General features: G+C 40.7%; 1 protein-coding gene across 3 annotated transcripts in view; it reads left to right on the top strand.

Moving 5' to 3' along the window:
• LOC126106874 (mitochondrial import inner membrane translocase subunit TIM44) overlaps positions 1-23,715 on the top strand; it is a 52,599-nt gene that overhangs the window by 12,849 nt on the left and 16,035 nt on the right. For all 3 annotated transcript variants that reach the window (XM_049913273.1, XM_049913274.1, XM_049913272.1), the window contains exon 6: positions 13,838-14,164. In XM_049913273.1, coding sequence (XP_049769230.1) covers positions 13,838-14,164 — 327 coding nt within the window. The remainder of the gene's footprint in view (positions 1-13,837; positions 14,165-23,715) is intronic.

The following is a 23,715-nucleotide window of genomic DNA, read 5'->3' as shown; positions in this document are numbered from 1 at the left end:
ACGAAATATGTTTTATCTAGAGACTCTTATACTCTGTTGTTTGACTTGCTAGGAGCAAGAACTGTTTTGACAAGGGTTATTAAAATCAAAAGAGACATTAATAGTATATGTTAAGTAATAATGTTTTCCAGACGGGGTCGATTTGCAAGACTTGAAAGCGCATGTGAAACTTGTGTAGTTTTTTTATTGTGAAGAAGAAAATATAGTGAAGTTGATAAGAAAATATTCTGAGAGTAAGAAATCATTTCAAAAGTAGAGTAGTAGTTCAGTATCATTTCCCTAACCAGCACGAAATCTTCGGAGAATAAGCATTGTGAAGATCGGCGCAGCCGTCTGTCCTAAGAAGAAGATTGGCTGCACACAATATGTAAATCACCCGCGAGAGACGTGGGAGTCTTGCACCCCAGTACCGTACAGTCTCTGCTCGTCCTGAAAACGTTAGAGTATTCGTATGATAATATGGATTAAACACGTTGAATAAGCATTATATTGATTTTGTTGAATCAGATTACATAGAACAAATCAACTAATAAAATAATTTTCACAAATATGATAAAGTTCAAAAGCGAAAGAGTAAATAGCTTTTTTAGAGAGTAAATATTTATCCTTAATTTGTGTAATGTTCTTCAAATCAATAAATGTCTTGTACTACATACTTCGTAAAGCAGCCTAACTCCATCAAGCTTCATGCTATCTCACACCAACGTCCGTCAGTATCATTCAGCAGTGCAGGCATAAAAATGTAACAGACAGAGTCACTTTTGCATTTATAATATTTGTATGGATTTAGTCTTGTAAATGTAATCTGCAGCACAGTCTTGTTGGTCTGAATCCTGACTAGCTGCAGCTCCTCACATTAGTCTGTCCAGTGCATGCAACTGCAACCTACAACAATTAGAACCTGCTTATTGTTATAACCTTTAATTCACTAATAATTTGCGTGGATATACAAACGTAGAAACAATAGTGAGTTTCATGCTACCAACTCCGTATCTGTCACTCAGCTGCCGTGCCGTGACATGCGGCCGGCGCCGTTCATAGCTAGGTGGCGCTCCCGCGCTCAGCCGAGCTGCGGAGCACCTCTATCGCCGTGTTCGCGTACTGACGTAGCAGCACTTTTAAATCTCGTGGCACTGTCACAACACTTTTCCCCCCTTGAAAAAAAAGACACTCACTTCCTTGGAGACACGGACAGTGCGGAGACACCCATGGCCTCTTGGGAGACCCCGAGAAGATCCCGCAGAGAACCACGAGAATATGGTCGAAAATGTCCAGGACGGAAGCTTGTGCATGGAACGTGCCTCCTGGACGAGATGATGGGTGAAAACTCCGGAGCAGCATCCACAGGTGTCGCGGACCTGGGGGTGTGCTCCAGCGACATGGGTCCCGGAGAAGGCGGCGTCGCGACTGGGGCCGGTTCCGGCGTACTCGGAAGCGGCAGCGACGTTGGCTGCAGCAACACGCACGGGAGATCGGCAGCAGCAACACGCACGGGAGATCGGCAGCAGCGACAGGACTGGCTTCTCGGGCTGGTGGAGGCGAAAGAAGGGGCGGTGGCACCGGCGTGGCCACCACTCGTGGGCGCATCTGGTCGTAATGGCGAGCAACCATGCTGTCGTCCGTACGTATTTCACAAAGCTGGCGGTCGCGAAGAGCCTTGACCACCCGTGGAATCCATTTAGGGCGAGATCCATACCCTCGTGCCCACACGTCGGCACCCACCGAGGATTTTCCCGCACTAGGGGACACAGTATTAGGCCTGACAGCGTGAAGCAGGTGCAGTAGAGTGTGCGGTTGGCAGCCATGCAAGAGTTCAGCAGGGCTGCGATCACCCAGAGGCGTGAAGCGATAAGAACTCAGAAATTGCAACAGAGCGTCATCGGTAGAAAAATCAGTAAGGAATTTTGCATCTGGCTTTTGAAAGTGCGGACAAGGCACTCGACCTCCCCATTCGATTGGGGGTGGAAGGGCGGTGCTGTAACATGATGAATCCCTTGTCCAGTACAAAAATCACGGAAGGTCTGCGAAGAGAACTGAGGGCCGTTGTCCGTGACAATTGTGGATGGAAGACCTTCTAGCGCAAAGATTTTGGACAAAGCCAGCGTCGTCGCCGCAGTGGTGGGCGACAGACATCAAACAACAAACGGGAACTTCGAGAAGGCGTCAATCAACAGTAGCCAATAAGTGCCAAGGAAGGGGCTGGCAAAGTCAGCGTGCACACGTTCCCATGGCTGCGCCGGATCAGGCCACGGAGAGGGCATTGTACGGGGTGCAGCCAGTTGTTGAGCACACTGACCACACGCAGCGACCATGTGGGTGATGTCCGAATCGATACCGGGCCAATAAACATGCCTGCGGGCCAGGGTCTTAGTCCGAGAAATCCCCCAATGGCCTTCATGCAATAGTTTGAGAACATCTTTGCGAAGAGAAGCTGGCACCACGACCCGTGGAGATGCGCCATCCGTGGCCAGAAGAACAACACCCTCACGAACAGACAGACGAAGGCACAAGGCATGGCAGTTGCGAAGGGGATCCGATGCCCGGTCCTTGGTCCTGGCCGGCCAACCCCGTTGAACAAAACCGATCACCTGACGCAGGACCGGGTTCCGCGCAGTAGTCGACGCGACCTGCGAACCTGTAAGTGGAAAACCCTCGACCGCACGACGTTCTTCCTCATCAATGTGGAAACAGAGTAGTTCATCTCGATCGAAAACCGGGTCGGGGCCCATCGGCAAACGCTTCAACGCGTCAGCGTTGGCGTGCTGGGCCGTGGGGCGATAGTGAATCTCATAGTGAAAACGAGACAAGTATAAGGGCCAACGTTGCAGGCGGTGAGCTGCCTTATCCGGAAGCGACGCCGAGGGGCTGAACAGAGAGACCAGCGGCTTTTGGTTGGTGATGAGGTGAACCATACAAAAAAACGCTGAACTTTTTTAGAGCATAAATGATAGCGAGCGCCTCCTTTTCGATTTGAGAGTAACGCTGTTGGGCATCGTTGAGGGTCTTGGAAGCATAGGCGATGGGTCGTTCCGACCCATCCTCATACCGATGGGCGAGAACAGCCCCTAGGCCCTACTGTGATGCGTCAGTCGCCAGAACCAAGTGCTGACCCGGACGGAATGTGGCAAGACAAGGCGCCGACTGCAAATGAGCCTTCAGGCGGACAAAAGCCTGCTCACACTCGTCGGACCAACAGAAAGGGACGTTTTTGCGTAACAGCTGATGCAGAGGATGAGCCACCGCCGCCGCGGATGGAGTGCATTTGTGATAATAAGCAATCTTGCCTAGAAACGCTTGAAGTTCTTTGACTGTAGGCAGCCGGGGTAGAGCGGTAATGGCTGCAACGTGCTGACTTAGAGGATGTATACCCTCACAGGACAAGTGGAAACCAAGATACACAATGGAGGGTTGGAAGAACTGTGACTTGTTCAGATTGCACTTCAACCCAGCCGATTGCAGAACCTGAAATAATGAACGCAAATTGCGAAGGTGCTCCTCAATGGAGGCCCCCGTAACAACAATGTCATCCAGGTAGTTGATGCAGCCAGGAACGGAAGCCGTGAGCTGTTCCAAAAACCGTTGAAAAGTGGCCGGCGCGCTAGCGACACCAAATGGTAACCGCTGGTACTGATACAACCCACAAGGAGTGTTGATGATGAGAAATTCCTTGGAAGACGCATCCAACGGCAACTGATGGTACGCCTCTGATAAGTCAAGTTTGGAAAAGAACTGGCCCCCAGCGAGCTTGGTAAATAACTCGTCAGGACGGGGAAGAGGATAAGTGTCAACAGGGCTCTGAGCGTTGACAGTGGCTTTAAAATCGCCACATAATCGCAGACTCCCATTTGGTTTAGAAACCACCATGATTGGCGATGCCCATTTGCTGGAGGTAACAGCAAGGAGAATCCCGGAAGCTGTTAACCTGTCTATCTCAGCCTTGACAGGTGCACGCAACACCATCGGAATAGGGCGTGCCCGGAAAAACTTTGCGCGAGCTGTAGGTTTTAAGAGTAATGGGGGCTTCAAAATCCTTGGCACGACCCAGACCAGCAGAGAACACGGACGAGAATTCAGAACACAATCCATCCAGCTGTTGATACGGAATATCCTCAGATATGAGGTGCACATCATCATCAATGGAGAACCCAGACAACTGGAAAGCATCATAACCGAACAGATTTTCAGTGCCCGCATGATCCACCACATAAAACGTGAGGGGCCGAACAACAGACTTGTAGGCAGTGGAAGCATCAAACTGGCCAACCATAGGAATTTTCTGTTTATTATAAGTTCTCAGATTTCGCGTAACTGGAGACAAGGGAGGGAAGCTCAACTCCAAATACGTGCGAGAATTAATGAGTTACTGCAGAGCCAGTGTCCACTTGCATGCGAATGTCTTTATCCAGAACACGAACAGTAACAACCAACTTATTTGTTTGAGAAAGCACACAGTTAACATCCATGTCTGATGCCTCGTCCTCGTCAACAGGAACTTTAGGGGACTGACACACAGAAGCAATGTGGCCTTTTTTCCTACATGAATTACATGTGACCCAACGTTTTGGACATGCGGCCCTGTCATGCTGTACGAAACAACGTGGACAAGAAGGAAGTGCGGAATGAACCTGCTGTTTTCGCTGCGAGCGTGACGGCCCAACACGACGTTGTTGACGTGAGTGCACCGCCGCCACATCGTCGGTCCCCTGGGAAACAGGCAAATTGTCCGTGTCGAAAGTGGTCTGTATAGTGCCTACATCACACCACGCGTCTATTTGCGCACCAGCAGCATGAGACACTTCAAAAGATTGAGCGATGCTCAGAACTTCTAACAACGACGGATTTGGCAGTTGTAAGGCACGTTGCCGAACTTCTTTATCAGGAGCAAGCCGTAGAATAGCATCCCTAACCATTGAATCAGCATAAGACTCATGATGAGTGTCCGTGAAAAACTGACATTTCCTACTCAGACCGTGTAGTTCCACCGCCCGAGCCCGGTAAGATTGATGGGGCTGTGTACGACACCGGTAGAACGCCACGCGGGCGGCAACGACGTGGGTGTTTTTTCGGTAATAGTTAGACAATAAGTCACACATTTCTTGGAAGGAAAGAGAGGCAGGTTCCCGCAGAGGGGCTAACTGAGATAGCAGCTGATAGATCCGTGGGGAAATCCAAGATAGAAATAACGACTTAAACATAGGAGCATCGACAACGCCGAAAGCCAAAAAGTGTTGCCGCAAATGCTTCTCATAATCCTCCCAGTCTTCAGCAGCCTCGTCGTAAGGAGGGAACGGAGGCAGAGAAGAGGAAGACAGATGATGAGTAAGCGACGTTTACAACGCCTGAATAGCAGCCGTCAGCTGTGTTTGTTGTTCAATGAGCGCTTGCAGAAGCTGTTCCATGTCTGCCCAGACACGAATGCACAATTCCCCAACGCAGGAAAAAAATATCCGACCTCGTCGCCAAAAAGTGTTATAACCTTTAATTCACTAATAATTTATGTGGATATACAAACGTAGAAACAATAGTGAGTTTCATGCTACCAACTCCGTATCTGTCACTCAACTGCCGTGCCGTGACATGCGGCCGGGACCGTCCATAGCTAGGTGGCACTCCCGCGCTCAGCCGAGCTGCGGAGCGCCTCTATCGCCGTGTTTGCGTACTGACGTAGCGGCACTTTTAAATCTCGTGGCACTGTCACAACACTTATAGCATTCGAGCCTTGGTTTCCATGTACATTTTTATTCCCTAACCATTACCTAATCAACTGTTTGAAATAAAATGACAGCACAGGTTGACTGTTATTTTAGTTTCAAATCCCACGACCGGTTTGAGTCCCCGAGGTCATTTTCCCGTGGTTATACGTTAAGCGTCCTGATAGAACACAGAACAGAAACTGCTTGTGGTACTCAAAATAAAAATAAATGTGCAACTGGTGCAGACTTTTTTTATTCTAAATCAATGCTACAGTTGCATCACAATTATTGCTTGATGTTTCAGGATACATCAGTAGTTTTGCGTCCAAGGATCATTTTTCAGTGATGTATGGTCAATTCATTGGATACAAGGAAATAAGAAGTCATATATACAGACATATGAAAATGCTCACTTTGTCAGAATTAAGTAACAGGAGAGATATTTTTAAAAAATAGGAAATTGCACTTACTAAGTAATGATCGTAACTCCTATTGTAGTACCATTTTACAGACTATAAGGCGCTACAGATTACAAGGCGCACCATAATTTTTAAGCGGTTTTTTAAAAAATAACATTTTTACCATTTTTACGAAGAGATTGCAAAGCCAGACTAAAACATATTCTTGGTTCATCCATCATCCATTTGTTCCATACCTCTCTCATAAACGCTTTAAATGGTTTATTTATTGAGACATTAAGAGGTTGCTATGGTGAAGTAATGCCTTCTGGAATAACAGCAAGCTCTGTATTTCCCTGTCTCAGTTTCTCTTTCACAGAATTTTTCAAGGTACTGCTAAACTGAAGTAGCACAAGAAGAGAACTCCTCTTGAATAAAGTACCATTCATTCTATCCTACACTATGTTAATCCATCATTTCATACCAGCCTCATCCATCCAACCCTTGTGATGTACATGAACAACAACACTTGGCAGTATTTCTTTTCCGTTTCCTTGGACAAATTGTAAACTTTTAATTCCTAATAGAAAATGCTGTTAAGTGTCCTATTAACTATCTCTTCTTTTTATTAAGCTGTTCAAATTAGGTCTCTTCTCCCTGTCTTGAGTCAGTATGGTATCATTACTTATCCAATCAGCCCTACTGTTCTTCGGCATTCTTATGTTAGACCACATTTCAAAATCTTCTATTCGCTTCTTTTCTGCAGTGTTTATCATCCCCATTATTCCATTCTATCTACAATTCAGACTAATACTTACATAAGAGAGTCCCTGTCACTTACAAATTATTATTAACATTTTCATCTGTTTGAGTAAAACTGTTCATCTACATACAGTAAATATTCCGCAAGCAACCAAAGAGTGTGTGGTGGAGGGTACCTTGTATCACTACTAGTCACTCCCTTTCTTGTTTCACTTGCAAATGGAGTTAGGGGAAAAATGACTGTATCAGTGATCAGTGGTCCTCAAGCTGTAAGGTGCAACCCCACCCAGGAGGAGGAGGAGGAGGAGGAGGAGGAGGAGGAAGGAAGCAAATGGTATGCAGGGGGGGGGGGGGGGTGCAGTGTATTAAAAAACATTCTTACAAGGGAACATCCCCATCGCACCCCCCTCAGATTTAGTTATAAGTTGGCACAGTGGATAGGCCTTGAAAAACTGAACACAGATCGATCGAGAAATCAGGAAGAAGTTGTGTGGAACTATGAAAAAATAAGCAAAATATACAAACTGGGTCGTCCATGCGTAAGATAGGCAATATTAAGGGCAATGTGAGGCGAGGAGCTCCGTGGTCCCGTGGTTAGCGTGAACAGCTGCGGAACAAGAGGTCCTTGGTTCAAATCTTCCCTCGACCGAAAATTTTAACTTTTTATTTTCAGTTTCTGTGAAAAACTCTTATGCTTTCATCACTTTTTTTGGAGTGATTATTACATCCACAAGAAAACCTAAATCGGGCAAGGTAGAAGAAACTTTTCACCCATTCGCCAAGTGTACTAGTTAGGTGGGTCGACAACATATTCCTGTCATGTGACGCACATGCAGTCACCAGTGTCGTATAGAATATATCAGACGTGTTTTCCTGTGGAGGAATCGGTTGACCTATGACCTTGCGATCAAATGTTTTCGGTTCCCATTGGAGAGGCACGTCCTTTCGTCTACTAATCGCACGGTTTTTCGGTGCAGTCGCAAAACACAGACACTAAACTTATTACAGTGAACAGAGACGTCAATGAATGAACGGACAGATCATAACTTTGCGAAAATAAAGAAAGCAAAATTTTCAGTGAAGGGCAGATTTGAACCAAGGACCTCTCGTTCCGCAGCTGTTCACGCTAACCACGGGACCACGGCGCTCCTCGCCTCACATTGCCCTTTATATTGCCTATCTTACGCATGGACGACCCAGTTTGTATATTTTGCTTATTTTTTCATATTTCCACACAACTTCTTCCTGTTTTCTCGATTGATCTGTGTTCAGTTTTTCAAGGCCTATCCATTGTGCCAACTTATAACTAAATCTGAGGGGGGTGCGATGGGGATGTTCCCTTGTTAGTAACAAACAGTTATGTTTCTCATTTCTTTCGACAAGGAAGGTGCTGTTGACCTGGATTGAATATCACTTGGCGTTGGTGTTCCGCCAGATGCGTTCAATGACAGTGAAACTGTGGTCATATATTTAGCAATGTTTTAAATCATCGAGCAAGGTGGGTGACGTCTGCCATCGGCGGAATCACCCGTTATCGGCTGCACTGTCACTGTATCCTTAACTGTTGTGCACAGTGCAAGCTTTGGATCATCTATTTTACACCTTACAGTTTTTCAGACATTGCAAGGAAGACTTGACTGCAGTACGAAGAATTTCCTGATTAGTGACAGATGTGACGACACCAGTGTTTTATCAACTGGAGGAGCTGAAGGCATTACCCCAAAGTCAAAAACAAGAACTATTTATTGCTAGGATTCATGAAAACTCCAACTAGTGGTGAAGTACATCTGCAGTGTGTAATTTATATAACCATTTTAGATGCTGACAGAACAAAGCCTGAAAGGTTAGACACATGCTGAAACCAAAACATCCTGAATTAATGGAAAAACCAAAAAGATTTTTTTTTTCAGCGAATTAAATGTTTTACTGCATTCACAGGAGAACTGTACTAAAATGATGAGTGTGACTTCTAAGGCCCTTTTATCCTCTTACCAGATTTTGCAAAGGATTGCTAAATGTGAGAAACCACACAAGGTGGTAGAAATTCTGGTTTTACCAGCAGTAGCAGTTGATGTAGTGTCACATTGTGTGGTGAGTCATGTGCTAAACAGTTGAAAAGTATTCCTGTCTCTAATGACACTGTGCATAGAAAAATCTTTGACATTTCTCACGACATTTTTGAGCAGTTAATCAATAATTTGCATTACAATTGCTTTGCACTTCAAGTGTATGAAGCAACTGATATTCATAAAGATGCTCATTTGATTGCTTATGTTCATTTCATTGACGAGTTTAACATTCAAGAGGAATTGTTTTTCTGTGAGGTGTCAATACTTCTTTAGTCAAAATGGAATATCGTGCAATAGGTGCATTGGAGAATGCCCATATGGAGCTCAGTGTCTGGAATTTGTGGTGGATTGGAAACGAAAGTTAAATCTGTAGCTCCTGATGCAGTATTGACTCACTGCATGATACAGTGGGAGGCTCTGGCCGCTAAAGAAACCTCTTAATGATTTGCTGTGAATGGTTATAGAAACAGTTAATATTATTAAGTCAAAATATATAAATTCAAGGCTTCTTAAAGCGCTACATGAGAAGATGGATGATGAACACACTCATTTGCTCTTTTTCTTAGTAGTGTTGATGGCTTGCAAGGTGTAAAGTACTAAAAAGAATGTTTGAACTGAGGAATAAGATATTCTGTTTTTTAAAGGAGAGAAGTCATTCTCTGGAGGAGAATTTTCTATTGAAAATGGCTTACTTCACTGACACTTTTGAGAAGTACTATCTTGTACTGAAAAAGTGAAGACTTTCATAAAGAAATTAGACCTATGTCTAAACTGAATGGAAAATGGCATTCTAGACATGTTCCCCATCCTAGTGTTAGGGTGTCAGAGAACACAGATAATCCAATACTTGTGCTGGAGATAAAAGTCTGTCTTCTCCATCATCTTGGAACACTAAAGTTCACTTCAAAAAGTATTTCAGCTATGATTCTGATAAATTTAATTGGATTAAAAATATGTTCAAAAATACTTCTATTTCCATCCAACGGATCTTCCAACTCCTTTTTCATCTCAGATAGAATTACAATATCAATTTTTAGGACACTGTACTTCTATCGATAAAAGCCGAACACTTGTAGGATTGCTTTGTTTGTCTGTACATCCAACTGTTAAGGCTTCTTTTTCTCAGGAATGGGTAGATGTATGAAGTTGAAATTTGTCACATACTAAGGTCTATGATCCATTGGTGGTGTAAAAAATATAACCTTCTAAGTCAATTCTATGAAAAGACACAGCCATTTATGTCACGTTTTGATACTTGCAAACATACTGATCAAAACCTATAGGGTACTTCCCACTCACGTAGAATTGTGAAATGTATCAGGAAACAATGTTCCACAGTACAGGTAAAGCAAAAAATCTGAAAACTCATAATTTATAATTATATCACACGAAAAAAATAATTTTTTGCCAGCTGACTGTCTATTTGTCTCTGTCCATCTATTAAGATCCCTTTGTCTAGGAACAGGTAGACGTGTTGAGTTGAAATTTGTGATATACTGAGATGTGTGGTCTCGTGGGAGGGGAAAAACTTTAATACGTTGTTCTTGAAGTCGGAAGGTATTTCACTGGTCTCGTATATTCTGCACACCAGGGAATGTTGTCTGTTCTAAGTTTGATAAACTGGATATATTCGTCACTGTAATCTGCAATCCTTACTTATATAAAACAGGCTTATTTTTCTGTCTGTCTGTCAGTCAGTCGCTGGTTTTTTTTTAGCCCTCCCCCCCTTAAGTTATCAGTTTTGGGCAATGTCTCCAAAACTGATAAACAACAAAATAAATAATTTAGGAGTAAAGAAATCTTCCTAGCTTTCAGAATAAATCCATTGTCGAACTAGGGTAATCTCTCTCTCTCTCTCTCTCTCTCTCTCTCTCTCTCTCTCTCACACACACACACACACACACACACACACCTCTACCTACCTTTATTGGGCCTGTCAATGACTCAATGCTTCTGTTTTTTGGTAAGTGGTCTCCTTTACTCCTTAACTATTTACATTCTACCTGAACTTTCCTACTGTATTTAAAGTGGGTCGTAATCCTCTGCTCACAAAGATAAAAAAATATTATATCTGGTTACAGTATAAAAGTTGTCTAACAAATCGTATGTTAGAGTTACAGAATAACCTATTGTAGTGGGACTGTCAGTTCACTTTCATTACTGAAACTGTACTCACATGCTTCCATTTTATTTTAAAATTTAAAAGAAATTTGGTTTTAGCAAACACCTGTTATTAATCTTTACTTTTGCATACGTGCGGAACCCTCCTAACACTAAACAGTTCTTATTGAATGTAATTTTTAAAATAGCTTTCACAATTTTTAAAATAGCTTTAAAAAAATGGTTTCACACCTCTCGTGGTGTAACTAGGTGCTAGGTTATCAAAACTGCACCTATTTGTCATATTCCTTATTTATGCAAAAGAGGCTTATTTTTCTGCATGTCAGTCACTGATTTTTATTTCAGAATTTCTTTTAAAATCTTAATATAAAGTGACAGCGTATGAGTATGGTTTTAGTGTATGACTAAGAAGTCATAGTTCGTTTATGATAGGTTACTTTCTCACTAAAACGTATGGTATGTTATACAGCTTTTGTATTGTAATTAGATTACAAAAATTTTTAGTTTTTTTTAAACAGAAGGTTAGGATGAAATTGTAATTTATTTTTGTTGTTTAACAGATCTGGAGGTGGGCAACATTGCCCATAACCAGCAATTTTCAAAGAAAAAGCAGCTATCAACAGACAGAAAAATAATCCTCTTTTGTATCTGCTCCGAGGTCTTTCAGTGCTCTATTGAATTCTTCATCCATCTCGTATTCATCCAGTTCCTTTTCCCTTGTGCAATATTGTCTTCAGATAGCTTTCCTTTGTATAACCCTAACTAACCAAGCAGCTATCAACAGACAGAAAACTAATCCTCTTTCGTATCTTCTCCGAAGTCTTTCAGTGCTCTGTCGAATTCTTCACCCATCTCGTATACACCCAGTTCCTTTTCCCTAGCACAATATTGTCTTCAAGTAGCTTTCCTTTATATAACCCTTGTGTATACTCATTCCCTTCTTTGGTTAGTACTGGATCTATGCACGCCATAAGTGTTTGCACAGATGCAAAGCTTGAGAGTAAACTTTGGCATATATTTCTGTCAGAAAAACTGAACATACAGAGGATTAAGGAAAAGTTTCTGCCATGAATGCATCAGAACAGTCCGAATTTTCTTTCAAAGCTTGTCACTGGAGATAAAAATGCGGTTTATCAGAACGACACCCCTAAGAAGCAGTCATTGCAATGAAAGAGTGTGCATTGATCTCGACCAACAAAGCTTGGCAAGTCAAGAGTAACATTATGTCCACATTGATCTTTTGTGTGTGTGCACTGATGGGATTGTACATAAGGAGTTCATCCCTTCCAGACTGACTCTGTTAAACTGTTTTAATATGTTTAAGGGAGGACATGATGTGAAATCATTGACAGAAGTGGTATATGAATGATGGGGTACTTCACCATGTCAGTGCAGAAAAGAATGCAGCCAACATCAGGAATTTTTCACTAGTAACAAAATGATTTTTGCTCCTCTAACCTTTATCTCCCTTGTGGTATGTAAACCACTTGTATAGAATTCAAAGAAAGCAACTGTTCTTTAACCTACAAACTTTACTGAAGTAATATTCAGTATTTAGTTTGTGATAGATACAGACATGTGTGTCAGTACAGGTGGAATTACTTAACTTTTGACTTCATCTTGTTCGTTACTTTGTCTAGTAGGTATATTCTGCTTAGCTAGAGATCCTAAAGTTTCGGGTTGTTAACATGTGCCATTAAATAAATTCATGAAAGCATGTTGTGTTTCTTCTTCACTAATAGTTTTAATACATTTTTAACACATTTGTAACACTGCACTTTTTCAAATACTACATGATGAATAATCATGTTTTCCCTATTTGCGTGTTTCACAACCTCAATCTACATGCACTTAGTGCGATGGATGAATAGCCCATCAGATACAGGTGCTTTCTACCAACTCTATATAGGGTGCAACAATGATAGCTTGCAACTATCAATTATTACAGTCTGTTATAAGTTGAGCATTTATTTATATTGCTAATAAATTTACAAGTGATGTTATGAAAATAAAAAAAAAATCAGTAATGATCTTCAACATTAATTACCTATAAATCAAATTATGACTTTTTTAAATATGTCAAGAAAATTCTAGAAAAATGCTAGTGTCATTAGAATCTGTGTAGCTTTAGTATTAACAATACATTTGTTTTCATGTTAACTGTATCACATAGCACAAATTCAGGAAGTATCGAGTACTACAATATGTGGTGGAAAGAAGTTCCTCTGACCAGTTCCATACGCTCCCCAACTGCTCTATTTACCAGACATAGCTCCAGATGACTTTGTCCCCTAGCTTAGGATGGAAACAAGTTGAAGGGATGAAGATTTGATATGATAGAGGTGATTCAGATGAACTGCAGGGGATACTAAATATCCTAACAAAGAAAGACTACCAAGTTGATTTTCAAAAGTAGCAGAAATTTTGGGCTTTAGTCACCGAGGGGATTACTTTGAAGATGAAGATGATGGTGCAGAATGAGATCTAGGTGACACATAATAATTTTAAAATGTATTTCATGAACTTTTGGATACCACCTCATATCCTAAAGGATACGGAGTACATGTAATCACACTTCACATTTTCCTTTGCACAGTCTCTTCCTCGCTCTCAGTAGGTTACAAAGCGGAAGACTATATTTTCAGAAATTTTTGTTGCCATCATTGAACATCGTAATGAAACTAATTGCATTTTCCTTTTATGGCAAGAGTTAGTCTTTTCTCCCATGTAAAATTGTAATTTATTTATATTTGTAACTAATCTTTGAATTTAATTTACTTTTCATTTGCTTCAGGTTCTACCAAAGCTGGCAGAATTTTCGTGACAACAACCCGTATGTCGGTAAGATACTGGACTGGAAGACACGTTACGATGAATCGGACAATCCAGTGGTACGTGCCTCCAGACTACTAGCTGATAAAGTGTCAGATGTGGTCGGCGGTCTCTTTCAGAAGACAGAGCTGTCCGAGACAATGACTGAGCTGGTGAAACTGGATCCTAATTTCGATCGACATCGTTTTCTTAGAGACTGTGAGACGGACATAATTCCAAACATCCTAGAAGCCATATCCAGAGGAGATCTGGAAGTTTTGCGGGACTGGTGCCATGACGCTCCATACTCGTAAGTAATCCTCTGGGATATCATCGTTGATTTACAATCAACACCTGTATATCAGTTTGGATGTTGCTACATCCATATTGTGGTGGAAGCTCATATCTGTCCATTTTTTACCTTGAGCAAATACAAATTCTTTTTGTTTAACACTCAGACATGTTTTGTTGGTTGGCTGATTTGGGGGAGGGGACCAAACAGAGGAGTAATCGGTCTCATCGGACTAGGGAAGGATGAGGAGGGAAGTGCCATTTCAAAGGAACCATTCCGGCATTTGCCTTGAGCCTGTCATGTTTCAGTGAAGTTTAGTGATTGAGGATTCATTTACTTTTTGTCAAATAAGATGTACGTAAATTTTGAAGTCTTCTTCTGTAGTCATTCATTTTCTGGTCATCATCTTCAGTAAGTTTTCAGAAAATTGCCCAGTACCGTTTCATTCATTCTGATCTTTTTTGTTGTTCCTCATCTGTAAATACATTTTTCATTGTATGTCACTTGCCAATTTTTGGTTTAAATATTATTTTTATGTTTTTTCAAATAGTTTAAATTTTTTGTTTTGTTTTTCAAAGCATCCAACATTAATTCTAGCTCTTTCATATACTTCCTGATTTCCTTTATCCATCCCATTGTTGCTTCATCTTCCTAAGTTTCTATATAATTTTTCTTGGTAATCTGGTTTCTGTTGTCCTCGAGAGAGAGAGGGGGGGGGGGGGGGACTGACTTTTTCTTCCGTATCTGTAATGGGCTCGGGTTCATTGTACACCACTTCATTTGACACTACTGACCATTTTCCAGTTTCCTGATATTCTGTGTTTATCCATGTTCTAGCTATTCTTGTCTCTACTTTTGGGATTTTGTTAATTCTGTTTTAGTGACTCTGAAAAGAGTTTCACTGCTGTATGTCACCCCTGGTTGAACCACTGTCTTATAATGTTTTAATTTAGATTGATAGATATTTTTTACTGCTTGTAGGCCATGCTCATTTTTGAGCTTTTATCATTCTGTTAGTTCTTTCTTGCTATGCAGATTGCTCATCCAAGTTGTACGTTATAATTTCTCTTTAGCATTTAAATTGTTTCACTATTTTTATTTTCCTGTTATGTGGTTGATTACTAGTGGATCTGCTACCATTCTCTCAGTTTTTATCGAATGATATCTCGAGTCCCATTTTTGTGCTATATTTTGTAGACTTGTTATTTGATTTTTTTTTTCTTCTTGAGTGTTATTAGCTAGTAACACTTGGTCATCTTTGAGTCTCGAGCAGTTTAAGTCTATTTGGTCTTTCTTTGCTACAGTTCTTAAGTTTTTATGGTTTTGCTCGTACCATTCCCTTGTCACGTACTCCTGAGCGCAGATGAAAAGTAATGGCGATAAACCATCTCCCTGTCTCAATTATAAATGACTCAGATATCTCTCCTCTGAACTTCACTTTAGATTTGACATTTGTTAGAGTTAATTTTATCATTTCTGTTAATTTGGGGTGAGTCTGGAATTCCTTAGTATATTCGTCTTTGAAGCTCTGTGGGTACAATAATAAGCTTTTTTGAAGTGTTCAAAGTTTATGACTTGTTGTTTTTGTCTCATTTTGTAGTAATCCATTACCAATTTCAAAGTGATTATCTGTTCTGGACTGCATCTCTGTGGCATAAATCCTTCTAAATTCTCCTAGGTGCAGTTCAAGTTGATCTTTACAATGATTCTATAGAATTATTGTCATGACTATATGCAGGACCAAAAGGGAAATTCCTTTATAATTGTCTCAATTTGTCTTCTTTGTGTAAGGGGTGGATTATAGCTGTAGTCCAGTGTTCTGGTAGTTCTCCTTTGTTCCAGGTTTTCACAATGCAGTGGTGCAATATTTTCACTGGCATTTCCAAAGTTCTGCAAATGTTTGATTTTCTCCTCTTGCTTTTTAGTTTTTGAGCCCTTTCAAAGCTTTGTAGACTTCATGGCTTGTAGGTGGCTGTATGTTTTGTTGGTGGGTGTATATTTTCTGCTGGTGTTTTAAAAGGGGTATCTGTGTTTATCTGAAATAAATCTGGAGATCTTCACAGTTTAGTAATTTGTTAAATGTTTCTTATAAAAGTTTTGTATTTTTTATTGCTGTGGCCATCTTATTGTTTTTATCCTTATTCATTAATTTTGGAGGATCATATCTGAATAGTTGTCTGTTAAATTCTTTGTACTAATCCCTTAAATTTGTTTTCTTGCTATTTTTCCTGTCAGAAGTACATGTTATTAGTATTTATGTTTAACCCTTCTTATTATTTTATGGTTTACCTTTCTTTGTTCAGTGAATTGCAAGTATGATTCTTCCAGTTTATGACTGATACCTTAACCAGACTTGGTGTATATCTGCTACTGTTTTATCCACTCATCATTCCACCACTGGCATTTTTTCCTGGGCCTTATTAGAGCTACTTATTCAGCCTTTTGTTTCAACTGGGAAACTACTTCCTCTAGGTCATCTCTTATTTTTATTTTCCTTGTTTGTTCATCACATTCCTTGTTGTTTTTCAGTTTGAGGGGAGTAGGTTCACTTGTTTTCGGTGTAGGATGTTTTCTTTGTCAATGGAGTGAATTTAATTTTCCTTATGCAATGATCTGATCCAGTATCTGTCCCTCCCCATAATTTCACATTGTAGCTTTGCCTGTGGTAATTTACACCCATACAGACATGATCCAGTTTTGAGTTTATTTGGGCTCCTCCTGAAGTATATTAGCTGTGAGATTATGTCATGGTTTTTGCAGAATTTCTCCAGTCTCTCGCCATTTGTGTTTGTTCTTCTTTGTGCTGGCCATTTCCCTACTATGTTTGTATATCTCTTTTTTCCTTCCTAACTGGCCATTAAAATCTCTAATTAAAATTTTAGAGTGGTTTTTATTTGTTTGTTATCAACTGGTCTAAAAGCTCCCACAATCCATCCTCATCTTCTGTGTTCTTTCTTCATTATTTTTATCATTAGGTGGGACATGGCCATTTATTATTGTGTATATTTTATTTGCCAAACCAGTAGTACATGGCCATTATATGCCCAATTCATAAGAAGGAGGACAAAGCAAACTGTGAAAATTATCGCGGTACTGCTTTAGTCAGCGTGGTGTACAAAGTATTAGCCAAAGTCATTGCTATGAGACTTAACCAATTACAGAAGAAATACTCAGAGACTACCAGTGCACTTTTCAACAGGGTAGATCAACAGCAGACCATGTCTTCATTATAAGGCAAATAATGGAAAAGTGTTATGAATATAATGTGAATTTACACCAACTTTTAGTAGATTTTAAACAGGCCTATGATAGTGTTAAAAGGAAAGAGCTGTATGACACCTTAATGGAGATGGAATTCCCAAGTAAACTTATCAGACTGTTACAAATGACCCTCACCAGCACAAAATGACAGGTAAAAGTAGAAGGAAAACTGTCCAAAGAATTTGAGGTCAATCAAGGGTTAAGACAGGGTGATGTATTATCCACGCTACTCTTCAACATAGTGTGGGAGAGAGTGATGTGAAGGGTGGAAATGATAACCGAGGTGGCACTCTGTTTAACCGTATGCACCAAAATTTAGCTTATGCCAATGATGTGTGAATGCTGTCTAGAAGTTTGAAAGAAATGGAAGAAGGATTTGACAGACTGGAAAGGAGGCAGAACAGTTGGGACTTAGAGTAAACAACACAAAACCACAGTATCTCTTTGCTTCCAGGAAAAATGCTGCTGTTAAAGAGAACTTATTAAGTTGAACAGAGGCAATTACGAGAGATGTGAGAATTTCCAATACCTGGAAGTGCTGGTTATGGAGGCTAGCAGAATAAGAGAAGAAATAAAATATAGGATTGCTGCAGGAAATAGAGCTTACTGGGCCTTAGCAAGATCCTTCAGTCATGTAGCCTGAGCAGAAAATCGAAGGTGATTGTCTATTGAACAGTCATAAGACTGGTGGTAATGTATGGCTCAGAAACATGGACAACGACTGTAGTGTAAGAAGAGCTCTTGAGAAGATGGGTGAGGAAAATATTAAGAATGATTTTTGGAGCCGTGTATGAGGCGGGGCAATGGAGGATAGGGTGAAACAAGGAATTGGAAGAACTGTATAGAAATCCTGACTTGGTGACTGAAATTAAGTGTAACAGCTTAAGATGGCTGTGCCATGTAAAGTGAATGTCAGAGGATTGAGCTGTTAAAAAGGTTTACACAGGAAATCCAGGTGGCAAAAGCAGCAAAGGGAGATCCTGAAAACGATGGCTGGACGATGTGGAAAATGATTTGAGAAATATTGGAGTCAGGAGATGGAGGAAGCAAGCAGAAAAATGTCAGGATTTGGCTGTGGTCATCAGAGGAACCAAGGCCCTACATAGGCTTTAGTGCCAAGAAGTATTTAAGTATATTTTATTTTCAGCTTTTATAGTTAGTGTTGATAGCTTGAGATATTGTGCTTTAAATTCTGTTATGAATTCAATTATTTTGAGACCAACCACAAATCCTGTTCTGAATTGTGGACATTATTCAGTTACTCTTTTTTCTGGCATTCTCATGTAAATTCCTTGTGATCCTATTGGTTCCTGATCGGTTTTTCACATGTCTTGAGCTCCAGCATTCTAGTACATACTTATTCGATGAAGATCCAATGACGATGGTAAAATTTCTTCACCATAATATGTATGGATGTTAAACGAGAAGAATTTGTATTTGCTCAAGGCAGAAACATTTCCATAATTATATACATATTGCATTTATTTGCTACCTGCACCTAAGAGTTGAACAGAATAAGATGAACACCTACCTAGCACTGTGCAATGTTACCTTCACCATCAAAACAATCCTACATATCTAGGGATCCAAAAAAAGGGATTTCGTACCATTGCTTGCAAAGAAACTGTTCTGATGCATTGATAGTTGTCACTGGGGGAGGGAGGGGGCAGACTAATGGGCACTTGAATTTTAATTTCCCACCATTTTCATAATTTACATCTACTGTTCGTAGAAATACTTCTTCATTCCTCATTCCATTGGTCCATTTCACTAGAAGCATGTTTCCTCGCAATTCCATTTCAAAATTGTCAAGGTACTCCCCTTCTTTCCTTTTGGCTAGCTGTGATTCAGCACCACGTTATTACATTCTGTGACAAAACTGTCTCTTTGCTCAGTCAGAATTATTGTTGCTGTTACATTTACTCCTCGAATGATTTATATTCCACCAAATACTTCCCATTACCACATTCAAAAGCTGTCTATGTGAGGCCTCTCACTTTGTACTTAACTTTCAACCTCACCTAATGTGAGCTGCAAGTCAGAAGCTGTTGAAGTTAAAATTGTGAGCAACCTACGAGGCACTTGTTGTGTCCCAGCTGTAAGAGGCTCGCACAGATAAGTCAGGTTCTGTTTGGGTAGACACCTTTTACCACAGCTTCTCAGGGGAACATTAGGGATCGTAACAAACAAACCAAAAACTAATCTCTTTCAGTGGACCATCAGAGACTACCAACACACATAACAAAGAGGACTCGACGATCTAATCCTCCGGAATATGGTGTAGTTATCTCAAAATAAAATGCCTGTGACAGGGCGCAAGAGTGAAAATGTATTTATATAGTGACAAAGAAAGATGAGGAGTCACTGAATAGGGGCACACTGCAGATGGGGGGAGGGACAAAAACATGAACCGGAGGCCTATAACCAGAAACTTATACCTTTGCTTTGAAAATATTGCTCAGTATTGTTGAGACACTGGTCCACTGCAACACATGGTGATTAATGGCCATCTCATAAAACCCCTGGGGCGATGTTATGAACCAGTTCTGAACACAGTGCTCAGTATCCTCATCTGAGATGATTCTTATGCCTCTTAGAGCCTGCTCACCAAATATTTCATAACCACCGGGAGAGAGGTCTGGACTGTGTGGTGGATGACTGAAGACCTTCCATTTTGATGTCTGAAAGAGCTATTTGATTGTGTTTAACTGCGGGTGAGCTTACAACTTGGTTGCACTTTCCAGTATATTGACGACTTTTATAATCTAATTTTCTCCACTTTACAGAAAAAGCATTGTTTCTGAAGAATAAACTTTGACCAAAAGAATGCAAGCAAGATTGTTATTGATTGTCATTGAACAAACAAGTATGTTGCACAACAGTGGTTAGAAACAAACTTTGTATTCAAGTTCATTGATTTAGAGTTGTTAGCTAAACTTGCAACTGATTGAAATATTAGTCATTGAGTAATAAAATACAGTCACCAGCTCATGTTTCAGCAAAACTTGTGAATTAGCATCTGTTTGGTTGCAAATGACTGTGTGTGACAATTGCTGACTAGTGTTTTTGGCAATAATGAAAATAGTACACATGGAAGCTCAGATTAAAGTGCCACATGTAGCTATCTGCTACACTATGTTCTGTATAATCGCACAAATGAAATTTAATAATTACTGTAATAAGCACTTTAAAATCGGAAAAAACTTATACTAATTAGCCACTAGCAACATCCGAACGCAGTATGTACAATGTCACTCACAGTAATGTTGTCTGTCGTTAGGTCTTGTGAAGCAATACCAGTGATTAATTAAAATTCTGTACCAGATTTTATAGCAGTAACGCTCAGCACGATTTGACAAACAGGAGCAACTTTATAAATAATGCCAAAATACCGAGAGCCAACATCGTATAACATGTATACTGAGGTAACAAAAGTCACGGGATACCTCCTAATATTGTGTTGGACCTCGTTTTGTCTGGCGTAATGCAGCAACTCGGCATGGCACGGACTCGACTAGTTGTTGGAAGTCCTATGCAGAAATATTGAGCCATACTGCCTCTATAGCCCTCCATAGCTGCAAAAGTGCTACTGGTGCAAGATTTTGTGCACGAACTGACTCCTCAATTATGTCCCATAAATGTTCAAAGGGATTCATGTCGGGCGATCTGAGTGACCAAATGATTCGCTCAAATTGTGCAGAGTGTTCTTCATATCAATCACGAACACTTGTGGCCCGGTGACGTTACTCGTCGTCATCTGTAAAAATTCCGTCATTGTTTGGGAATGTGATGTCCATGAATGGCTGCAAATGGTCTACAAGTGGTTCAGTTGGACCAGAGGACCCACATAAAGACAGCTCGTACCATTATGGAGCCACCACCAGCTGGCACAGTGCATTCTTGACAACTTGGGTCCATGGCTTTGTGGTGTCTGTGCCACACTCAAACCCTACCTTTGGCTCTTACCAACTGAAATTCGGACTCATCTGACCAACGCACAGTTTTCTAGTCATCGAGTGCCCAACCGATATGGTCACAAGCCAAGGAGAGGCACTGCAGGCGATGTTGTGCTGTTAGCAAAGGCACTGTCGTCTGTTGCCACAACCCATTAATGCCAGATTCCGCCACGCAGTCCTAACCGATAAGTTCATCGTAAGTCCCACATCGATGTCTGCGGTTACTTAACCCAGTGTTGCTTGTCTGTTAGCAATGACAACACTATGCAAATGCCGCTGCTCTCAGTCTTTGGGGGAAGGCCGTCAGCCACTGGATTGTCTGCGGTGAAAGGTAATGCCTGAAATGTGGTATTCTCAGCGCTCTCTTGATACTGGATCTCGGAACACTGAATTCCCTAACAATTCCCGAAATTGGAATTTTGTGTAGCTCCAAGTATCATTCCGCGTTAAAATTCAGTTAATCCCCATCGTGCAGCCATAATCTAGTCAGAAAAATTTTCACATGAATCACCTGAATACAAATGACAGCTTGGCCAATGCTCTCCATTTTATACCTTGTGTTTCGATATTGGTGCCGTCGGCATATGTGCATATCTCTATCCCATAACTTTTGTCATCTCACTGTATATAGAATGAACAAATACAGGCTTATTCTAAATGATGGGCCCATTTTCAAAATTTCGTATTTATTCAAGTAAAACTCCAAAATGAAAAAGCTTTATACCACTGAAAAGAGGAAGATTTATGGTTTTTTTCATAATATTTGATATCAAGTTAATAATTTGTAATTAATTAGTTTTTAATAATTATTTAATAAATAGAAATGTGATAAATGTGGCCACCATTGGCTGCACGGCAAACATCAACGCTGTAGCCAAACTCATCCCACACACGCGAAAGTCTATCTGCTGTTACTGAATGCACGGCAGCAGTGATCTGGTTCTGCAGATCATTTAGTGTGGTTTGTAGAGGCGGGACACAAGCAACTTCCTTCACATAACCCCATAAGAAATAGTTGCAGGGTGTGAGATCAGGAGACCTCAGTGGCTAGAAGTGCAGAGCCAGGTCCTCAAGTCCCCTGCGACTGATCCAGTGCTGAGGAACGGAATCATTCAAAAAGCCTCGTACATCACAGTGCCAATGGAGTGGAGCTCCATATTGTTGGAAAATGAAGTCCTGGGAATCTTTCATAACTTGAGTTAACAGCCATTGTTCCAATATGTTCAAGTACGTGGTTCCCGTTACAGTTCTTTCCGCAAAGAAAAATGGTCCATAAACCTTTGTATGGGATACCGCACAGAACATGTTGATCTTTGGTGAGTCTCTTTCATGTTGCAATGGTGAATGTGGATTTTCCAAACCCCATATACGAATATTGTGTCTGTTGACTTTACCACTAAGGTGGAATGTCACGTCATCGCTAAAAATTACATGCTCTGCAGAAGGTGGTTATTCAGGCATTTGACAGGTGGTTGCATTATTGTAATTGGACAGTGCATATACATAATTCTGTGGAAAACATCTATATATACGTCTACATAGGTACTCTGTAAACTACTGTGAAGTGCATTTAAGAGCGCACCTTCCATTGTACCCATTGTTAAGGATTCTTTTCAGTCAATTAACATAAGGAAGATGAAATGAATAATCATCTCAGTGATTCTGTGCACTCTGAGATTACCCGAATCTTGTCTTTGTGGTTGCTGAGGAGTGATAAGTCAGGGCTATAGTTCTAGACCCTTCAATTGATTCTGTATCTTGAAACTTTGTAAGAATGCTTTTGCAAGATTATTGATGTCTTTAACCAGATGTTTGCCAGTTGAGGTTTTTTAGTATTATTGTGATGGCCTCACATGAATTAAAGCTGTGACCATTTATGCTGTCCTTCTTTGTATGTGTTCAATATTCCCTGCTAATCCTAGTTAGTATAGGTCCCACAGACATGAGCAGTATTCACGGTCCCACAGACATGAGCAGTATTCACAGTTGGGTCACACCAGTGTTCTGCAAGCGCTCATTTATAGACTGACCAAATTTCCCTAGAATCCTAACAATGTACCAATTTGCCACCTGCTTTACCTATGACTGAGCCTACGTGATTGTTCCATTTCAGATCCCTACAAATTGTTATACTCAAATATTAGTATGGTTGATCTATTCCGATTCTGAATTATTGATTGTAGTGTGTCATGTTTTGAGTTTTGTAAAATGTACAAGTTTAAATTTTTAATAATCAAGATCTGCCTGGATGTTTGTACAACCATTTTCACAGAGTCTTGAAAAATAAACCTCGCCAAACAGCTGTTGTAAGATCTGTTAACAGTACTATCAGTTTCAGGATGTTAGTTGACA

Source organism: Schistocerca cancellata, chromosome 10 (assembly GCF_023864275.1).
Source record: "Schistocerca cancellata isolate TAMUIC-IGC-003103 chromosome 10, iqSchCanc2.1, whole genome shotgun sequence".
Taxonomy (NCBI): Eukaryota; Metazoa; Arthropoda; class Insecta; order Orthoptera; family Acrididae; genus Schistocerca; species Schistocerca cancellata.
This window is presented reverse-complemented; position numbering and strand designations above follow the sequence as displayed.